The sequence below is a fragment of the Plectrocnemia conspersa genome, unplaced genomic scaffold (assembly GCF_051122295.1).
Source record: "Plectrocnemia conspersa isolate PC_06_02 unplaced genomic scaffold, ASM5112229v1 ptg000003l, whole genome shotgun sequence".
Classification (NCBI taxonomy): Eukaryota; Metazoa; Arthropoda; class Insecta; order Trichoptera; family Polycentropodidae; genus Plectrocnemia; species Plectrocnemia conspersa.
In genome coordinates this window covers 17,310,071-17,332,418 of record NW_028277167.1, presented here as the reverse complement: position 1 = coordinate 17,332,418, position 22,348 = coordinate 17,310,071, and the positions used below count along the sequence as shown (strand labels likewise).

The following is a 22,348-nucleotide window of genomic DNA, read 5'->3' as shown; positions in this document are numbered from 1 at the left end:
TTTCTACTCCTGAAGGAATTTTGAAAATATGTGCATATATAAAGATAAATATTAAAACACAGTAATGGCAAGAACGTGGTAAATAAATACAATAGACCCCCGCCAACGTGGTAAATAAATACAATAGATACGCGCCTGATTCATATGTACGTATTGCGAAAAATTGCACGAGTATTTTCTAGTTCCCCAACAACACGCACCCAAATAGGAAATTCCCTATTTATCGTGTTATTGGGTGGTCTACTGTAATTTAACACATTCTTGTCATAAATAATATATTTGGCTTCCATATAAAATGTTTTCTAAGTCATTACAATTTTTCATTCTATTGAGAAAATAATGAAATATACGAATTTTAGTCTTGACGACTTCCCACTCAAGTGCATTTGTTATGCTGACGTACTTGATAATCGGAGATTCGGGCGAATTATGTGAATGCATGTTCAAATGGATAAACAAAGACTGTTCGGTACTATATTATTATATTATCGTATTGACAAGTGTCGATGTAATGCGCTACTCGGGATTATAAGTGCCGAGTTTCCAGCTGTTAAAATTACAACAGTTACGCAAAAAATACAGAAAAGAATCTAATTCTATCTCCAAATTGTAGTAATTAGTACAACGTCGAGAGTAGGCAATATAAAATAACCTCCTTTATCTCGACAATTCGGAATACACTTTAGACATTTTCATCAAGAACTTCAAGCAGATTCCCAACTCGCAACTCATCGAGCTTCGACTGAGACTTGAAAGATCGAGGAAGTAGCCGCTTCTTAGTTCACGTCAATTCTGGTCCAGCAACGAAGTCCAACTGGATTTTCTAAAACGACTGGATTCTACGAGACGCAGACAATGCTACGAGCGTAACACGTAGCTATAAGTAATTACACAAATTATACGTATTTGAAAAATTAAATTTTTGGGACATGCTCACTAAAAATATTGTTATAGCCGAAATACTTGGATCAACCCAATTGGGAAAATCCCGCCTGGTTTTATACCGCTGGCTTCCGTGATGTACGGTCGTGGGGGCCTATTTGTTGTCAAACAATTAAAAATAGGAATAATAAAATATTCTAAGCAATATAAGTGTTTCGCTATGATTCTCGATAATACGGCCTTTACACGTGGGTCAGAAAGAAAAATACAGACTTCTCCTCAAGGGGAGGAGTTAAACGATAATTAAAATTACCATACATTTGCTTCTGTAAACATAAACTTGTGACGGTTAAGTAAGCACACAATTCATATAAATAAGAAGAACCATGAAATAAGTCGAAAATTTAACGATGACATGGATAGTGTTCTGCACTTTTGCGTTGATAAGTATTTCCACTATAAATGTATGCTAAAAAAATGCATCGTTTCTTTATTTGTTTGTTGAGCAAGAAAGTGTAAATCTTATAAAAAATAATCAGAAAATATTGCTCTCCTGTAATTCGACATGTGTACAGGTGGAGAAAGAATTTTCGAAAGTTCTGTGACAGACTCCAGAACGGATCAAACGCTCTATATTTTTCTAACAGTCAGTAATTGAGAAAGCGCTAGAAGACTTGCTTTGACAGAATCTGCAAATATCAACGATAATGATTTTTATTTGAATAATGCATGGTTAGAGTTGACATGTTCTTTTTGTTGGAAGAATGTGTCGTAAAATAATTGATACTAAGGACAATTGAATAATCTGAAATCAATTTCGTTCCACTTAAACACAATTGATTAATGACAATAGGCACTGAACCATTGACGCGTTAAGCCAAATTACAAAATTGGGCTTGCGTTGTTTATGGGCTTTTGCCTCAATTTTGGTATTAAGTTTTTTTATATTACATTTTGAGAATCTCAGATACGGACAAGAGCCGACACATACGCCCGCACGATAAAAAAAATCGATGCTTAAAGTGGAAAACGAAATTATGGATCACACCCACAGATGTGCAACAACAGTTACACGGCCTAAGAAAAAAAATAATGTAATTAAAAAAACACTAATTGGATATTGTGTTGCAAACCCTTGGCAGTGGCAATATATATTATTTTTATTTAGACATTTAAAGAAAACCATGTCGCCAGATGACAACTTATAACCTCGGCTGACAGATCGCGGGACACGTACCGGAAAATTCTTTTGGATGTTAAAAAAGCGATAAAACTCAAGTTAACGATCGGTAAAAAATACGAAGCTAATCTGACAAGCGATTCGGGAAAATTTGTCTGAAAATTGTTTCGAAACAAGATGTATAGATTGGAGAATAACTATTAATTGGGCATTACTAATGCGCAGGAGCATTAAATAACGATAATGGGGATGACCTATAGATGAATGAGTGAACCTCAATTATTTTTATATATTTATATTCGTTGATGACCGTTTAATTGTATTTAGTAAAAAAAAAACACTAAGATTAGTTTGTGATTGAAAAAATGAACGATTAACTTAATGGGAATTAAAATAAATAAAAAATATTGTTTTTTAATTATTATTAGTAAGACACCACCCACATTAAAAATTGTTTAGTATAATTAGAAAAATCAAATCTATCAAAATTATACTTTTAATAAAGATTAATTTCAGTGGATACAGTTTTTTAAAGTAGGGGTATTATTATAATATAAACTTTAATTTATAAGCAATTAATTAAAATTAATATATATTATATAATATATGCTGTAAACAGGAACATATTATTTATACTTGTAATTTGATTGTTTTTTATACTAGCAAGAATATAATTAAAAATTCAGTTGCACATATAAATAAAGCAACATTTATTTTAAAAACATTCACATGCAATTAATAAATGTTTCACTGAATGTGTATTACAAGAGAAAGTATATTTTCACTGGCATTTCAGAAAAATCGTATCAGAGTACATTTTTACCGGTAGATATATATTTATATTAGCGAAAATATAAATATATAACTCACATGTACTAATGGAATTATATGCTGCTCTAAAATGTCTATAAAACTTAATTTGATAAATGCGAAACCAATTGATGTTAAAACCCAAACCTAAACTCTAAAAATAGCCTAAATTGGTTTTAAAACCTTCTTCACCGATAAAAATGTAGTCGGATGTGATTTCACTCAAACAGTTAGTGCAATTATATTAATACAAATGAAAATATAACTTTATTGAACAATACACATTTATTGCAACGTACAATTAAAAGTTGTCAATCGCTTAGGAAATAACATACCTTTAAACTATTGCCAAATAACAGAAGAAGTTATTATTTAGATATATACTAAGACATCAATAATGTAACCTAATGGTTCTTCTGTTCATATGCATAACATTTATATACTGTATATCTAAAATCGAGTACATCTATTTATATCGAAATAGTCATTGGGTTAAAATACATTGCTTATAATGAGGTTAATTTCTTAAGGAGTCCATAATTGTATTCTGTCAGACATATACATAGATATTCTAAAATGCAAGCGAATTGTGTTAGTTACAAGTAATAAAAATATTTTTGTAATGAAATTTGGAAAAATAATATTAAATACTAAAAAAAATATTGTAGATATATATTATCCAATAAGGCTTATATACAACGAAAAAAAAGTTTTTCAAAATATCTTAAAACTCATAATACGCTGTATGATCAAGATGCACATACTCCACTATCAAGTAGAACATTCATCTGATAAGGAAAACTGTTTCAAGATATTTTCTAGTCTACTTTGAAGTAAACATTAGGAAATACGCGAATTTTTGACATTCTCTCAGGTTTCAGAAAACGAGCAATACAACATAATTAGTCCGTCATATTTGGAGCATTAAGCAACTATATCGTTGTATAGTTATTACATAAATATGTGTCTATATTTAATATATTGTTTTAGATACACAGCCATTTTGTTTAGCGTTACTTATACTTTTCAGGGTGTAATAATTAAGAAGTTATGAAAAATTCATGTAATTCAGTAACATGCATTATTATTTTTTAGAAAACTGATTTCGATTATTGTATTTTTTACTGCTATTTACATGTGTCTATAATATACTATATTCATAATGAAACACATTTTTTTGTTATTATAAACCTCAAATGTCCACACATTACTGTTCTCAGTAGCAAAATAAAAAGTAAAGCAATAAAATATATTATTTGATTTATATTATATTTCTATAATACGTTGAAATACGTATGTACATTGTACATTTAAAAAAATATTTTATGAATACACATATTATTTTAAAAGTAAAAAACACGTTGTTCTTGTATACGACAAAAAAATAATTTTAACATTAATTTGCATGCTTTGTTAATAATAAAATTTTACAATCGGTAATCAAATAGACATAAAAATGTTCGTGTGTTAATAAGTTTATATTTAATTATATCTCATTTTTATTATAATACATATTCTATTCTAATCCATATACATACTATATGCATTCCTATTGTGTTTATCAAGTTTTCTGGTGAAAATCTTTTAATACGTTATAAAAAATCATAAAAAAACAAATAAAGTTATGTACACACGTACATATGTATATATTTTCACGCATTCTTGATGTGGCGTATACTTAATAAAGCATTTTTAAAGTTGATAAAGGGTAGTAGCGACAATTCATCAATGCCCGGCGACTTTCAATTGAGTTTTAGAGTGCCCTAGATAATCGCGATTACGTCCCTTATTCTTGCCAGTTGCGGTAAGAAAATCAGCGATTGAAAACAAACATCTCACACGAGCCATCCAGCTTCTCAATGAGTTTACCAAACACAATATATTTTTGGCGATAGCTATAGGGAGCTGGAAAAATATTGCTGAATGGTGCTTATCAGTGGCGTGCCATCCATATATGCGGTCGATTCAAAACGCCACAAGCATGCAACTCAAATTACTCGTATTTCAAATCAATATTCCACATTGAAATTAATTGAAATGCCATTAATCTATTTCAATGGCGAAAAGTTTTTTCAAGTTACGCAATACGTTTTTTTGCTCGTGTGTCGAGACATTGTTCGTATGTCAAGGCAAAAAATTAAAAAGAAACTTACTCGTATTTTAAAATACTCGTTAGTCAAGTTAATCGTAAGTCGAAGTTCCACCGTTGTTAATATAAAACTTATGTCAATAATAATTAGTTAATTTAGGTCAAATTGAATCAATATAAACATAGACCAAAATTATTTAAGCAGGAAAGAGATTATGATATAGGAACTGCAAAAAATATTAAGTACTCTATACTCGCACTTCTCGGAAGTTAAAAATTGCGTAAAAAGCAATAATTTCCATCGTAATTTATGGTGATTTGAAAAAAATATTGTTATACGCAGGTTGATCTATCTAATATTTTTTTCTTAAATTTAGTTAGAAAATACTTTGTTAGGGTATTAGATTAGCTGGAATATGTCGGACCTAGCATGAGTCCGTGAAATTAGACTTTTTACTTTATGATTTGGTAACCCTATCCTGGATATGATCTATCTGGAATCCAAACCGGGATTATCCCGGTTAATTCGCAACAGTTGGCAACCTTATATCATACACACAACTAATATGTATACTATTTCACCAATATTCTTAAAATACCGATGACGTATATTCAAGCATTTTAATATCACCAATCACAACAATACAGCACAATCTTTGTGAATTTCATTATTTTCACCAATTTTCCAGTTTTTCAAAGCAGCAATCACAACATATACTCACCCAGGTAAGTGTTAAAGTCCGAGTAGTGATCGCGCCACTCAAAGTGATAGTGATGGGGCACTGGCGACGTCGCATTGCTAGGCGACGATCTGTTGCTGGGAAACTTCCTTGTCAGCACGGGCGAGAAGGATACGGACTTGGGGGACGAAGTGCGCGCGCGCACAGTCGACGCCATCACCACTGACTCACTACTGACTGACGATTCGCACCGCTCTCGTGTGTACAGTGTCTTATCGTCACCTGGCGGCACCGGCCAGCCGAATATTTATAGACGGACTAGAGAAACGGTCGCCGAGGCTAATTGGACACCGAAATGTGAATCGGAAATCACCTGGGATGTTTGGAGGCACTGCTGGGTTAAGAACTTAAATGATCGATCGTCGGGCAGGTGTCTTTGATCGCGAGTGATAGATGACTAATTGGCATAAATTAAAAAAAAATCAAGTGTAACGCGTGAAGTTAGCTGCAAGTCAAATAATATATGCTTTATTAATGTTTATAAATTAATTCCATTATATAATAACATGCATTTATGCATGTAAAAGTTGAAAAATATTTTAATTACATATTAATAGTATATACAATACATATATATTTAGGTTGAGTTAATGCTATTAAAAATTATTTATGTATAATTTCGACTACTTTTATGCACTGTCCGATGATTGCAAAACTAGAATGTATAAGAATGGCGTTATATTAGATTATCCAATAGGTTCGTGCGAATTTTTTGCTATGTTTCATTTTTAGCATTTTTTTGTTATTTGTGAATACATAATTTTGTAGATTTTGTTCTTCACTTAATTTCCACTATGTATTTTTTATTCATTGCATTCTACGTACAAATATAATAGAGATGTACATTGACAAAACATATTTTTTAGGCATATTCTTCTCTATTAGTGACAGTAATGCTATTACACACACATATAGTGCTTCTTGCAAGAGCTGACATTGATTTTATACAGAAAGAATCGTTTTAAAGAATGTGATTCAGCTTACGTGACGGTGCTAGATCTAGACGTCCGATAAATTTTATCATAGCGTTTAGAAGTTTTTATTAACAATACAGAAATTAGCATATGTTCGCCGCTAAGAGTGTTCATCATCTGTATTCAATGAGAAAAGTCCAGTGCAAGAATAGTGCAAGGATTCTTCATAAGCTAAGCCAAAACAACATAAGTCAGCGGTAAAACAAAGAAAGAAATTAGTAAAGAAATATCAATGTTTTAATATGGACGTGAAGATGTTTTATATTATTTTTTTAAAACAAATCGATCTATTTAAAATTTTGATTTAATCAAAAATGCAAAAATGCAGCAAAACTTTCATTTTCCTAATCATTCTTCAAATAAAATTTGAGGAAAAATACAATCGAAAAACCTTCACAAACTAGCATATGTCTAAAAATATTCATTAAATGAAAAGCTTTTAAAAAAACTTGGTTTTTAAAAAGTACGTAGCCTAATTAAATAATAATAGTAAATATAAATAAATATATCGATTATATATAAATTATTAAAGATAAATAGAAAACTCCATATCTTGTCAACTTTAAAATTTGACAAAAGTGGAGTAATTCGATTTACATTTAAGGTTATCGATATTTATAAAAAAACTGTGGCAATACAAATCATTGTCTGTGGGATACTTCTACTATTAACGCCACTTGTTATATTGTGGAGGTAAGATATAGGACTATAATATCTACTATTAGCAAAATAATCATAACCTTAGGTTAAGTGTACATAATTATAACATTATATATAAAAAAATTATTCTAAGAATCTCAAGCAATTAAAAATGCAATTAAGTACAACGTGAAAGCTGCAGGTTGATTTTTTGTCAAGAGCAATCGACATGCTCTCTTGAGCAATATTTTAATGCTAGATACACCTGCACTTGGCATGTGCGGAATAGCCGGATACTCATATATAATAAATAACTATTTAATGGTACGAAACGTATTTATGACATAGATGTAAGTAATTATATTATTAAAATTAATTTATAGAACAAAAAATGAAAGCTCATTAATAGTAATAAATGACGTCATAAATTTACTTCAAGCATACTATTAAAATTAAAATGGCTAACTTCCACATAATGATTTGTAATTCTTATAATATTAAGTACTCTATTGAAAATCCAAAAAGTCATTACGTTCGTGTACTTAAGGTTAATACAATCCCATATGAACCCTATTATTTATTATACAATTATGATTCCGATCGATCATCAAAGAATATATTTATCTAGATTTTCCTAATTTCACAAATTCATTTTTTAATAAATAAAATATACGTCACTGATTTATAGACTTTGATTTTATTCTGGCGTTCATTGTGTTTACACCGTTGTAACGCATTGGGCTAATGGTTGCATGGAAGATTTATTACAATTTTTTGTACGACCTACGATGTCGATTTTTTACTTACAAACTTCAAGAATCACCGGTCGTGAGTTGAGAGTTTTGCAGTGCCACCGTTGTTTAATATCTAACGAGTATGAGACATCTGTGGGAAGAGTTTGACTTTGACGGACGTTAATCAAAGGAAACTCGGTGGGCGGGAAAGGGCCGCGAGAATAGAAAAACGCCATTTTCTCAATGCTGTTTACTATGCATTATGTTATGTATATACACGAGTATGCGTGAGGTAGTCATGTCCATAATACGTATTGTAAGAATAATGTCTCAAACCGCAAATCTTAAGGTCGACCGTTTACAACTTAGAATGATAGCAATAATTTTTATTAACTAAATAAAAATCAAATTATTTCACAATAATAATAAAATACAACGTGTATTGTTCAACACAGAAATAGCAATAAATAGGCAAATAACTATTCACGATAAACTATACAAAATACAAAGAATATTAGGAGTTTAAAGATACAGCCCAAAATGTGTTTTTCAACATTAATACAGAGTGAAATTCATCGAATGATGAATAGGTTCATCAGTGACAGCGCAAAACCCTTTACTCCTCTCTTAAATATAAGCATTACTTACTTCTGTTTAAATGCACGACAGCGGTTTTAATATTTTTCTATCCATAACGTCTGTAAATTATTTTTTCGTATGAATAAAAGTTGAACAGATTTATCAAATGACTAGAGACTGCTTTCCTATAGATATTTTAGTGCATATGTATTATATATATTTATATTATATATATACATATGTATATACGTACAAAAACGCAACATAGATCTTTAAACATGTGAACGAATTTAAAGTAAAGTCTCGCAACTGTTCTTTTTACAGCACTAAAAGTGCACAATTTCAGCCTATTCTTTCGGCTGTTTCTGTTTCATGAATAACGATTCTGGACACTTATTATCATTGTTTTGTATAAGTTCCACTTCCTTTTTTAATATATAACGTCATTCCTTCTCGCTTTAAATGGAACTTGTTCATTGCGGGATTGTAAAAAAAAACAAAAACTATCTGGCATTTAATTTCGCACAAAATAATTAGACCATTGAACGTAGTTTGCACTTGACTAGATTAGAATACATACATAAATTGACACAATCATTTTAAGAGTTGTTTATTTTTTTGGGATATAGTTGTGGAAAAGTTGTTCCATTTTTTTCAGCATTAGTATTTATACTCAAAAGATGAAACGTTTAATGATATTGTTTCGATCTATCGGTAAGAATGATTTGACCACTATCTTGGTATCCCATATCCGATTTATAAAATTGATTAGTGACGTGTATACTGTCGATAATTTTGCGCAACAGACAGTCGAGTATGCGCAGTATGCTGAAGCGAAAGTCAGATAGATAAGGACCGAAGATGCTAATAGACTGAAACTCCTAAGCAACATGAAACTTCTATAAGAGTTCCCATGTATCCGTTTGTAACAGTGCAATATTTTTTTTCTAGCACTCATTTTATCGTTGATTTTTTAGTGAAATAAATAATAATAATTGGGACGAATAACGATATACTATATATAACGAGAGAGGGCGACGTGATTTTAAATTGTAATATATCCGTGGTCTAATTATAATGATATTATTTCTGCGAAAATGAGTTCCTCGTAATTATATTTTTTTAAACATTGACTTATAATAATTATAATTTCAAAACACGCAATAGCAATATTAATAGCTGCGCTATAATAATATAGTACTCCAAGTTTTGCGATCAAAAAAGATACCGACGCATTTTATCTCATTTATTTATTTATTATACACAATTAACATTCAATGCACGTATGAACGATCTAAGAATCATGCCTAGAATTATTGCGAAACACCACGCGTTTCGATTCATTCAGACGTCTACAATTCGTCTCCATCTGGTAGGACGAAAAGATTTATCACTACGTTAGCTAGTCGGTGGAAAATTATTAGAACCAGATAGATTCATTGATCCAATTATTTCTAGAACAATCGCGTTCCAAGCGTCCCACTGCGAAACGTTCAGAAACGAGTCAAGGTTAGGAGTAACATAAATCGCTAGAAAATAGTAACAATGGCGTCCTTTTTACAGTACGGAATAGAAAGCGGAAAAATTAGCTAGAAAGTTAACAATCAACATTTGACACGCTCGATCGTGTAGATTGACGAAAATTATAAGGTTCAAAAGGCGTTTAGTTATTGTTAACACTTTCAACGCCGAGTGTTCTTAAAATTATATACATAGTACATACTATATTATAAGGCAAGTAGATTATTATAGTTACTACAATAGATAAAATTACTTTTCTCTACTGTACAGTATATGTCACTTTAAGTCTTTAAATCCGTACTGGTATAACATTTATTTGTTGTAAATAAATTGGCAATAATTTTTTAATAATTATTTATTATATAATAAAAACAACGAGAATCTGACATATATGTATAAATATGTAAATATAACCGGGTACTAGTTCTAATATTTATTGATTTAGTTCGTATCAGATACAAGTTCAATATTTTATTTTATAATAATATAACGTAGGTGTACAGAATTTTTAGCGTAGGATTTTACTGTACATAGATTAATGGTATATTACCAAAAAGGTACAAATGTGACACTTTTGTCAATTTATAATAAGTGTTGTACTCCAATTTATGTTTTGACATTCATCTTTTATTCATACAAATATTAACTGACTAATAAATAAAGCCGTTCTTCATATATAATGATGTAACATTTGCAATACAATATAATACATTAAAACACAATCATTAAGAACATATGCTAGTTAAATGGGATATAAATATAATCAAATATGATTTATGTTATTGATATGCCATTTTTATATTTATTTAATTTATTCATAGGTTATAAATTTTATTGCATGTTTTTTATAGAATTATTCTCGAACTTACAAAAAACATCATTCTTTCTTTACATCACGACATCATTAAAGAAACACGTTCCTTTGACACAAAGTGACTTATAATATTTTATATACATAAAATTCGACATCAAAATCGACCTTGATTTTGTACGAATAATAACAACAAATCGGTGGGAGTGGCTAAAGTGCGTCATCCCATTGTAACGATGTTCGTAGTAAAGTTGTTTTATAGGTGGAACAAGGTTGGTAAATATTGAGAAATATATAACATTAAAAAATAATCGTTTGAAATGAAATATGGCTGTGAAAAGAAAAACTAACAGAAAACACCCACCGGAAACGTCAATTTTCACTTGTAAAAATCTTAGAGAAGACTATCATATTATCCTATTTGTTAATAAGTGTCATATTATTTTAAATAATATGTAATTTAAGCGTTCATATTGTTTATTTAATATTAGGTAATCCCGGAATTAATGTCGTTTTTTATTAAAACTCAAACTTATTTTTTTTTTCAATTATTTAATATTTTTTTAATACAAAGTAATTTCTAGTGTTATCTACGACTCTTTGCCATTTTGTTACTAGATCTAAAATTCCTTTCTCATAAAAGGCTTTTGGTTTAGATTCGAAGAACTCCGAAAGACCCGATTTCAGTTTTTGTCGAATTGTCGAATTTTTTGTTCCCTAATTGCGTTTCTAAAAAGCGAAATAAGTGAAAGTTGCTCGGTACCAAGTCCAGAGAATAGGGTGGATGCAATAAAACATTCCAGCTAAGGTCCTGGATTTTTTTACGGGTAATATCGGCAACATGCGGCTGGGCGTTATCATGTTGAAGAATGACATTACTTTTATTCACAAGAGCAGGTCTAATTTTTTGTAACGTCGTATTTAATTTGTCCATCTGTTCACAATAGAGGGCTGCAGTAACAGTTTGCCCTTGTTTTAAAACATCATAATAAATTACACCTTTCGAATCCCACCACACACACAATAATGCTTTCCGAGGATGTAGTCCTGGTTTTGGTGTTGGAATTGGGGTTTGACTTCGATTTAACCATTGTTTCTATTTTTATATATCATGATAAAGAACCCATTTTTCGTCTCTGGTGATAAGGTTATGGAGAAACGGGGTAAAATGTTGCTTTTCTTGCAGTATTTTGCATGTGTTGAGGCGTTGAGCTTTGTTGCGTCGGTGAGCGCGCGAGGAACCGAGATACCTTATTTTTTAACTTTTCGCAGTTTCTCAAGATAACGATGGGTGTTCAACCGTGATGTGCCGACTTTCTTCGATAATTCATCAATGGTCATAATCGGATTTGCTTCGATTTCCGCCTTTAGAGCTGGACTATCCACTAGACTGGGCCGTCCACTTCGAAGCTCGTCCTTCAAATCGAGATTGCCCGTTGGAAATTTTTTGAACCAACTTTGGCACTTTCTTTTGTCCAGTATATCATCGTAAATGTCATAAATGCATTCTGTTGCTTCTGTCGCAGTTTTTTTTTAATGAAACGAAAACAGCATACAGCTTCTTAAATGTGTTTCCGAGGAACACGTCTCTGCCATTGTTTGTAAATGGGGTAGAAAAGATTTTTTTTGTTTAAAAGAAAGGCAAAGGATCACAGAGAAGAAAAAAATTACAGCGCACGTCTTCACTGCTCATCGGACCCAAAAATACTAAGCCAAAGTTGCCTATTAAAAAAACGACATTAATTCCGGGATTACCTAATATATTAATATGTACTAAAATTATATTAATTTTGATATAAATAATAGTTACCTATATAACTATTGATTGACATTTTAAATTGTGAAAAAATATATTTTGTTAAGCAAAAATAAAATCACATTTTGTAAATCAAAAATGCTAAATATTTGCCATTGGCCGATTTAATCGACTGATGGCACAACAAGGAACTTTATCTTACTAATACAATTGATTATTTTTCGTAAAACGAGAAGCATAAGTTACATATGTACACATATACACTACACATATGCCTGTTATAAGACATCTAAAATGGTAAATTTATAAAACTAGTATCGTACCAAAGCAACAACTCAAAATAGTAGTTATTTTTTAATATACATACATATGTATAATATAATTAATTTATAATGCATAATTAAATTTTAAAAATATTATACTGATCCCAATTTTTATGAACACTCGAAAGCGTGTTGTATTTTATAAGTAGAGTTTCTAAATATTCATTATGGTAAACTATTCGAATATCGAAAATTTAATAATAAAATATTCGTAAGGTTATGAAGAATCAATAAATAAAATTTGAATAATAGGTACGGGTATAACGTGTATGTGTGATATTTATTTAATTTAAAAAATGTGTATTATATACATTCAATCAGTAAGAAGTTGTATTTTAGTTATACCTGCTGCCAAAAATCCTACAATTTGGTATGATCAAAAATATTGATTTAAAGAGAAAATTCAAGACCAGTCTCTAAGAAAGTCCACAGCTGCACAATATTAACTTGGAAATATAAGTGACTTCTGGAATTTCGGCAATAATAAAGTGTTTTTTATTTATTATTATGTAGTTGTAACGACCATGGCTCTTATTAATAATAATAACACCAAATAAAAAGGGGTACAACTGGGTTGTAGATAACGCAGCGTTAATAAATAATACACAACTGTGTTTTTAGAGTTGGTGGGTTTTAATGTTTTAGAAATAAAAAATCACTACATAAATCAACGAATAATTAGCGAACAGTTTAATAAATATTCGAATATCTAATTTTTAAGAAACGGGCAAATATAGTCTGAATTGGAATATTCAAATACTAGGATTGGAATCTTAATTATAAGGCATAAGAATAATATTGTTGTATTTTAACAGACGTTTAAAAATCAACAAATAATATACTATTTTTACAGAGGAGAGTGAAGGAGTTGAAACATTTTTTTTTAAATTGCAATTTTAATGCAAAATCAATTGCAGTCAAGGAAATTGCAAATACTGTGAAAAAAATCGGCAATTAAGTATTTTACCCTTTGACTTTTTATGTGTATTATTTAATTTATTAATTTATATTAATTACAAGTTTTATTATAAACGGTATTGTATTTTTTAAATAAAATTTAGTAATTAGCCTCTTGTTTCTTTGGAACCTTCACATATTTCTCACCACACACATGTTTTTTATTTATTTTATAAAACACTTATACGCATATGGGTCACATTGAAAAACATAGCATAATTGAAGAGCCGGTATTGTAATAGTGCTTACTCATCGAAATAAATATTCATATCGATTAATAATAAATAAGTGGCGCGGCGAATCCTGTTATAATATAAAATTAGGGTATTTATGCCAATTCAAAAAATCTGGGGGGGGGGTCGCGGGTTAAGAGCAAAAAACAGAATGCCCACGTGCGCGATACTTGGCAGCGGTTCAAATTTCGCGCTGTTGCGAAAGATAGCACGCGTCGTGCTGACCGACGCGCGTCGTGCAAGCGACTGTCAGATCTCAGATTGTATCATAGCACAAGTAGTACTAGTTCAGAATAAGAAGAAGAGGACGCATATCTGCGAAGGTCGACTTTTCCTTTTATAGAACAAACAGTTATAGACATGGGCCGTCATTAGCGGGACGCCGCACCTATAATAAACGTATATGAGACACGCACGAAGGAGCGAGAGATTCGATTGTTAGGATGACATGTCAGACGAATGTACTACAAACATAATGGTCATTGGTATCATTGAGTGCTGCGATTTCGAACCTGATCGAGTGCGGTTGATTGATAAAGAGCAATTGATTGGTTAGCGAACAAGCGATCGGTGTGCGATAATATATCGATGTAATAAATTCATCTACGATGTACATAATACATCAACAGACATATGTATTAAATAAATGGACATAGTTAACTTTGCTTTTAGACGATACGATGCTTACCGTGTATTTAAAAATGGAATTTCTGATAATTTTCCACAAATTAATTAATTTTAGTGGTATAAAATTTTAGTGTTTTATGGTTGATAAAATCTAGAAATGCAGTTTCAGCAGTAGTTTTGCTGTTTAAGACCTTACCCTGTAAGAAGTTGTGAAAATGTTTAATTAAGTGATAATCTGTTGGCTTGATTTCTAATGGATGGTGGATGAGACAATATTTCATAGCCCAAATCATTCAACTTTTGGAAGGTTAATCGTGCGGTATATAATTGGGCATTGTCGTGCAATAAAATTGAACCTTTTCGATTGAACAGTGCAGTTATTGATGCATTGTGTCGCTTGTTTGACAATAGCTCTCAGCTTGTAATGGTTTCGGCAGGATTAAAAAATATAGTGATCAAAACTGAGCGCAGACACCAAACAGTCACCATAATTATATTATAATTTTGATTTTACGAGATGCTATGGGTCATTTTTGTACCACAGATGCTATGGGTCATTTTTTTAAAATGGAATCAATCTACGAGAAATGTCTTGACATACGAGCAAAAGAACAAAATTTATTATTCATTTCGGTAGTATGTATAATATTTACATTGAAATGGATTAATGGCATTTCAATTCATTTCAACGTGGAAAATTGATTTGACATACAAGTAATTTAAGTTACGAGCTCCGTCACGGAACGGATTAAGTACGTAAATCAAGGCACCACTGTATTAGATTATACAATACATAAACTATATTTTGGGTAATAAATACAGATTTTTTCAGTTAATTTCTCTGTTACTCTGCTATAAGTATGTATATAACGTACTAAGATCGTATTCATTGAAAATGAATGCATGTTTAAGTGACAACTTAGAGGCTGATCTAACTAGTCATATATTTATTAATTAATATATTATTTTATACCCTGGTGCAGCTTAAATTTATGTGAATTCTAGATCCAGGAAATGGTGTGATTAATACATATATATATATATATATATATATATATATATATATATATATATATATATATATATATATATATATATATATATATATATATATATATATATATATATATGTTGTACACACTTGTCTATCGTTTGATAGGTATTATAGTATCATATGTATAATAATTATACATATGATTTTCATTAGTTGATTAAATAATTGCTTCAGTCCAGTAACCGGTGAGATGGGACATTTATTTCGATCATTGCAAATAAAATTATACAATGTTGATACACTTTTCTTGGCAATTGCCACAAGGACCAAACAGGAATACACCTAGTGCGTGTAGCATTAATTTGACAAGCCCAGTCAAATAAATTGGTCTATAGCAAATTGATCCGTTGCGCCACTGGCTAGTGTAGACTGTCATTATTACTGTATACTGAAACGAAGACTGGGAATACGTCCATGCCGATTAAAACGCGTCGTTCACCAGACTCTGGTCACTGTCATCTTCCGAGACGTTATTTATAATATATTGCGCAAAGGGCACCTGAGTGTACCGCAGATATGCAATAATACCTCATCGTCTACCATATGGAACTAATCTTAATTGAAACCCTTGGAAAATTTATCATTAAAACGTCATCAAGACGGCGAGATAAACACTCGTCAATCACGGCCAATTGAACACTTGACCCACAATATTGAGCAACGTGAGCAAGATTTGCATGTTAATCAAGGCTCAACATAGGTATTATCGTATAGCTGGTTTAAACCACGTGGGTTTATCGCAGGGATCTCTTCCATAAGACATATCCAAAAATGAGTTGTAGTGACGTAACCGTGACATTGAAAACTTGACATGCCTGAGAAGAGACACCTACGACTATACGTTAGTGGAATTTACAAAAATTATGTATCTGCAACATGTATTTGTAACGTGTATAAGATTTAATTTAAATGTGAAGACATCGTTTAAGGCAAAGCCAATTAGCACCTATAGCAGCGATTTACAACCAGTGTGTTGCTGGAATTTAGAATAGGAAATCTTAGCAAGGAATGCTTATAGTTATTTTTTCGATACACGGCCTGTTTATGTAATATCATATAATCATAAAGTTAACGGTGTTTCCTTCTTCTAGAAACAACCCATAACATCAGTTTTAACTGATTTATTTTCACATACATATTATTCAGTTTCGACCAGGAATTTGGCACGTGAAGACGCTTAGTTTTTTTAATGAACGAAAAAAATACGACATATTAGACACTGCTTGCTTTTTGAGTTTGATAAAAGTTATTACGCAACACATGAACTCAAAACTATTGATATTTGAAACAGATCCTGATTTTCACATTCGAGGAGGTGAAAATGGTACCGGATACATTATATACTGTATATGTACTGGATACATTATACGACCATCGTGACGCATTGGGGTAACCTGTTAAGTCACGATGATCAATTTAATCTAAATAAATAAACATTTTACCCAATCGTCAAGCTGTATTCAAGTAGTATTCAAAAGTTCATTCAAAAAATTTTTAAGGTGTGAAGTTTATTTAATCACCTCGATATTTATCCGCGTATTTAGGAAAACCTAATCGAAACTGTATTTATAAAAATTAGTAATTCCGATCCCCCAGTCGTGATAAAAATTTAAAAACGTTTTATTTTATTTAATGGGTTTTTATAAATACATACATCAATATTATATTACAATATTGAAATGCATATTAAATAGTTCTGGACTAAGGTGGGTGATGGAATAATTAATTTGTGATGTCTAATGATATGTAAATATATCCAAGATTATCTACAAATATTTAAATAACACCTTATATTTTAGAATATGACTCAATTTGTTTGGCATCTTTTTCTCATAAGCCCCAATCTTACATAACTGATAAGGTTCGTTTAGTCGTGTTGCGAAAAATTATCTTGTAAAAAATAAGATACTTATACAAAACTAACGAGTTTTCATTTGGCCAACGTAATGAGAATTTTCCGCTTTTTATAAAACTATTGACTTTCATAATGTTTTTATTTTTATCTGAGAGGCTTAATTTTATTAGAAAAAATCGAAAAAGTATTAAATTTAAATCAGTTCGTAGCGAACAGCTTGTCGCGTAATGTTGTACAAAATGCGGCAAGACATAAAATAACGTACGCACGTATTTTGAATCGACTAAAAATATGACGCTAAAATTTTCCTAGCGGCGCAATTAACGCTTCTAAACTGGGTGTATTGTGTACTATGTAAACGTCTTATTCTATTGGTGTCATGTTAGATTACAGACGTTGGCGATCACATTTTTAATAAGTTCCAAGTATGCCTCTCGGTAATTTTTTCTTCTTTAATTTTTACGATTATTGATGTATGAAATAGCTCATTTTTCGGCCATATGTATGAATGCGTTGTTTTTAGATAATCGACTGTTTTGCGCAAATGCAAAAAAATCTAGCGAAAACCATATCATAGAACAGGTAGCGAAACTTTATTTGTCGGTTTTACGGTAACATTCGGAGACAGTGCACAAGAATAATTATTCTATTGAAATAAAAATAATTATTTAACTATATAAATCGATCCTTCTCATAATTTTTAGATAATATAAAACAGTACAGAGCAGTGGTTGAGTAAATAACTAGTACATGAAAGTCCTGTTTTCGAATCCCACATAATATTCTATAATTCTATAGTATCTATAAGATTAAGATGTAATTAGTGACTTTTTTATAAGTAGATTTCCAATAAATTACCACATATAGTATATGTTTATAAAATAAACTGTTACCAGCTTTTCTGGCGTCTATTTTAGGTGTAAAGTTACACCCCTTCGACCTCAAAACCCGAAAGCTTGAATGAAAATATGATTTACTAGCTGCGCGAAAATTTTAGCATAATCCTTTTTTTACATATATGAACATATGTAGCTTTTGTTTTTTATGTAAATTTGATTGAATCTACAATATATTAATCTTGAAAATAGCTCAGGTCTTATATAACAGCATCATAAAAAGGATCATAAATGAGAAACACAACACAAGAAATTTAATCTATTGTAGTTTTAGGTAAAGAATGCATATTTTTGGTGTTATTGAAACCTTACAATAGTTCGACAGATGTAGCACTCGTTAGGAAACGGCTTCTCTAATTAGAGTCGAATATCAGATTTGTACAGGTGTGAGATTTAAGAACAAAGCGCCAGCGTCGGCTCTGATTCATCTCATGGGTATTATTACTGGGTGTTTTGTTTATGAATAGAGAAAAAATCTTCAGTGCCAACTTTGCAGTCTAGCTCGTCTATTTCGGTGGAGATCGCCGAAGATAATTTCGACACAATCCTAGAAGCCGAAGCGGACGTAAAACCTGTCAAAAGGCCATAAAAATACCATGAGAGCATCGCCATAAAATCATTCTGAACGGACATAAAATAAAATATAAAATTGTGTAACGTTATCGATTTTGCGGAATGGCACGGAATTCCCGCGACAATTTTATATTCTAATGTCAAAGAGACCAAACACGTTTCGTAACATGTAATTATGTATGTGTTTTTTTCGCGATTCTCATAAAAGATCCGATGAAAGAGCGTTTCTAACGAGCGCGCCAGATTTAATTATCACGGTCGACATCACGACTGGCAAGTACTTACATGGGTAGTGCACGGAAAGAATGCGATTCTTTGAGAGTCGAACATATGGCTGGAGAAAGTCTAAATCCGATCCTTATATGAAGAAAACGGTAAAATGGCAATTTCCAAATGCGTTTCTATCGGCCGACAAGTGTAACGATTCCGTTTCGATTCGTACACGTGTGTAGAATTTTTATGTGAAAGCACAGCTTCGTACGAGGCTTCTGATATCATAAACTGTTTCCATTATATAATATCAGCTACAACATCTATCAGGTAGAATAAATATTAATCTGACCTAAAGATGACCATACTTAGGGATGGATTGTCAATCCATGTCCGGTTCAGAAAATTTTCAAATTAATATATCAGAAAAAATAATTCAGACAATCAACACTTAGTATAAATAAGTTATCTGATTATATTATCATCACACTATATTATAAAAAAATATATTACACGTAAATTTGATTTATTTTAATCGCGAGTGTAAAGTGTTAAACCAATAATATTGTAACGTTTGGATATAAAAATGAAATGAACAAATACATAAAAATATCTGCTCATTATAATAATGATTATGCTAAACAAATATAAAAAAGCACATGTGTACTGTTTGTAGTTTGTACTAATATTAAGTATTCTGAATTTCACAGTAACGGACTAACAATCGTAAACGTGAAACGAATTTTAAATAATGCATGAGTAGCAATATTTTTTTATGTGTGGCAAATTAAAATTTATTAAAAAAATATGAAATTTTATATAAATTGATTGACATATTAATATTATTATTATATTATAAATCAAAAAAATATTTTAAAATCTTTGGAGCCCGAACGAGCCAAACGCCATCTCTACAAAACGTCTGCAGAAGTTTATTATATAGTTAGTTCTCTAAGCACGTGGCGCTAGTTTCTATTTCGAATCTACGAAATAATAGCGTATAGTTTTTTTTTATATTCGTTCCACCGTAATACAAGTATATATATTTTAAGATTATGTCTTAAATAATTTCTATAAATACCTTTCCTTATATTTATATAATAAATTTAACAAAGAACGTAACATTTCCAAGGTCCGGCACATGTTTAAGCAATGGAACTTGGGTACTCAAATTAGAGCCGCAGGTGTAGTGACACCATAATTTCTGGATGCGTGGGACGACAAGTGCACTGACTGCACCGATCCACAAATTCGTCTTGCGTAATTATTGTCGTTTTAGACAACGAAACCCGTTTCGAATATGCGTTTTCTGGTTGTGAAGGGGTTCTATTTCTAGAAATGACAGCTGGATGACGAGCGGTAAAATTTTAAATTAACTAACTACTAAATCAATTCGTTAGTTTCCATCTAGATCTAGTAGAAATACAGTTAGCGTTAAATTAGTTATAATGAACAAAATCAAGATCAAGTCAATATATATATAATATTTAACATATCGTGTTTGGGAGATCGAATTTCTGATAAGATTAAGGACATGTATGGTTTTAAAGATTGTATATGTTACAGTCAAGTAATATTTTCAATAGGACAAATATAATTTTACCAACAATTTCACTGGTAGATATATAATTCTACTAGCGAAAATATAATTTAACTGAATCTCTAGTGAAATTAAATACTGCTCTAAAATGTCAATCAATTGGAATATTGGATAACATCCACTTGCTATTCATAATAAATAACTTTAATGTAACAAATTTCTGTTTCTGTTCAGGTTTGAACAGAAACAGAAATTTGTCGCCATACAAGTATTTTTTGAACCGAAATTCGCTGGTGGCGTATAGGGTACACAACTATCAATTGAAGACCACCACTTACGTCACTATTTTTACATGTTTCAATCCTGTAAAATAACAGTTTAGAACAGCATATAGTTGCACAATCACCTGTTAGATAAATCATACTTTCACTGGTAGAAATGTATATCTATTGGTGAAAATGTATATTTTTCCAAAGTAACATAGGTACTAATATAACGATAGTAACGAACTATACAAACACATAATCTTCAATACTTTATTAAATAATCATAAATATCTACACACATGTTCATATTTCTGTGAAAATTATACCAGTTGTAGCACTTTTATTTCACACAATTCAAATGCTAATGGACAAAAAATTTATTTGAATATTAATTATTGAATAAGTTAGGATGTATGGTAACCTTTTTTCGCTGCTGAGGAATTTGATCTACAAAACTTATCAATGTAACGTAATGAATGTAATGAAGGCATTGGACACATGTGATTGAGGCGACGGGCCTGACAATAATGTATTTGCAGTGAATCCTTTCTAATCGCTTAATAAACGATAATCAAACAATAGTATTTTGCCAATCAAAAACACACGAGAATTCATCATTTCTGAACACCGGAAAATTTTAAGGACGACTAAACTTAAAATGACTACGCAACCATGAAAAATAAGCATTATTACCGTAACAAAAACTATATGACCTTACAATAACAGAAAATAATTGGAATAATTTATATTCGGGAAACGACCACAATGGTTTCACTTTTAAAGGATCACCCAAAATACATACTCTTGCTTTATTAGAGGAATTGTACATTGATTTACGAAATTAAACAGTACAGTAGCCATTGGTCTAAATAGGTCTTCTCTCTCAATCGTTCAAACTTCATTAAAATAAGCGTATAAAACACACTTACTTATATATATTACACTTACTTTTATCAGCACTCTATCGTGACTCGCATACTTAAAGAGAGTAGAGCGATTGGCTCAGGCCAGCGCCGCGAGATAACTAGAAGAGATCAGAGACCAGAGAGACTTCTCAACATCGCCACTGGGAGGACTCTATATCGACCTGCTACAAACT

General features: G+C 31.0%; 1 protein-coding gene across 6 annotated transcripts in view; it reads right to left on the bottom strand.

Moving 5' to 3' along the window:
* LOC148236821 (paxillin-like) overlaps positions 1–22,348 on the bottom strand; it is an 85,863-nt gene that overhangs the window by 43,925 nt on the left and 19,590 nt on the right. The window contains exon 1 of one of the 6 annotated variants that reach the window (XM_088182726.1): positions 5,684–6,124. The exons of 4 other annotated variants lie outside the window; for them this stretch is intronic. In XM_088182726.1, the coding sequence (XP_088038852.1) occupies positions 5,684–5,858 (175 nt within the window). In that variant the 5' untranslated portion in view covers positions 5,859–6,124. Of the gene's footprint in view, positions 1–5,683; positions 6,125–22,348 lie in introns of those variants that run through there. One more of the 6 variants, XM_088182730.1, reaches the window with a different exon arrangement.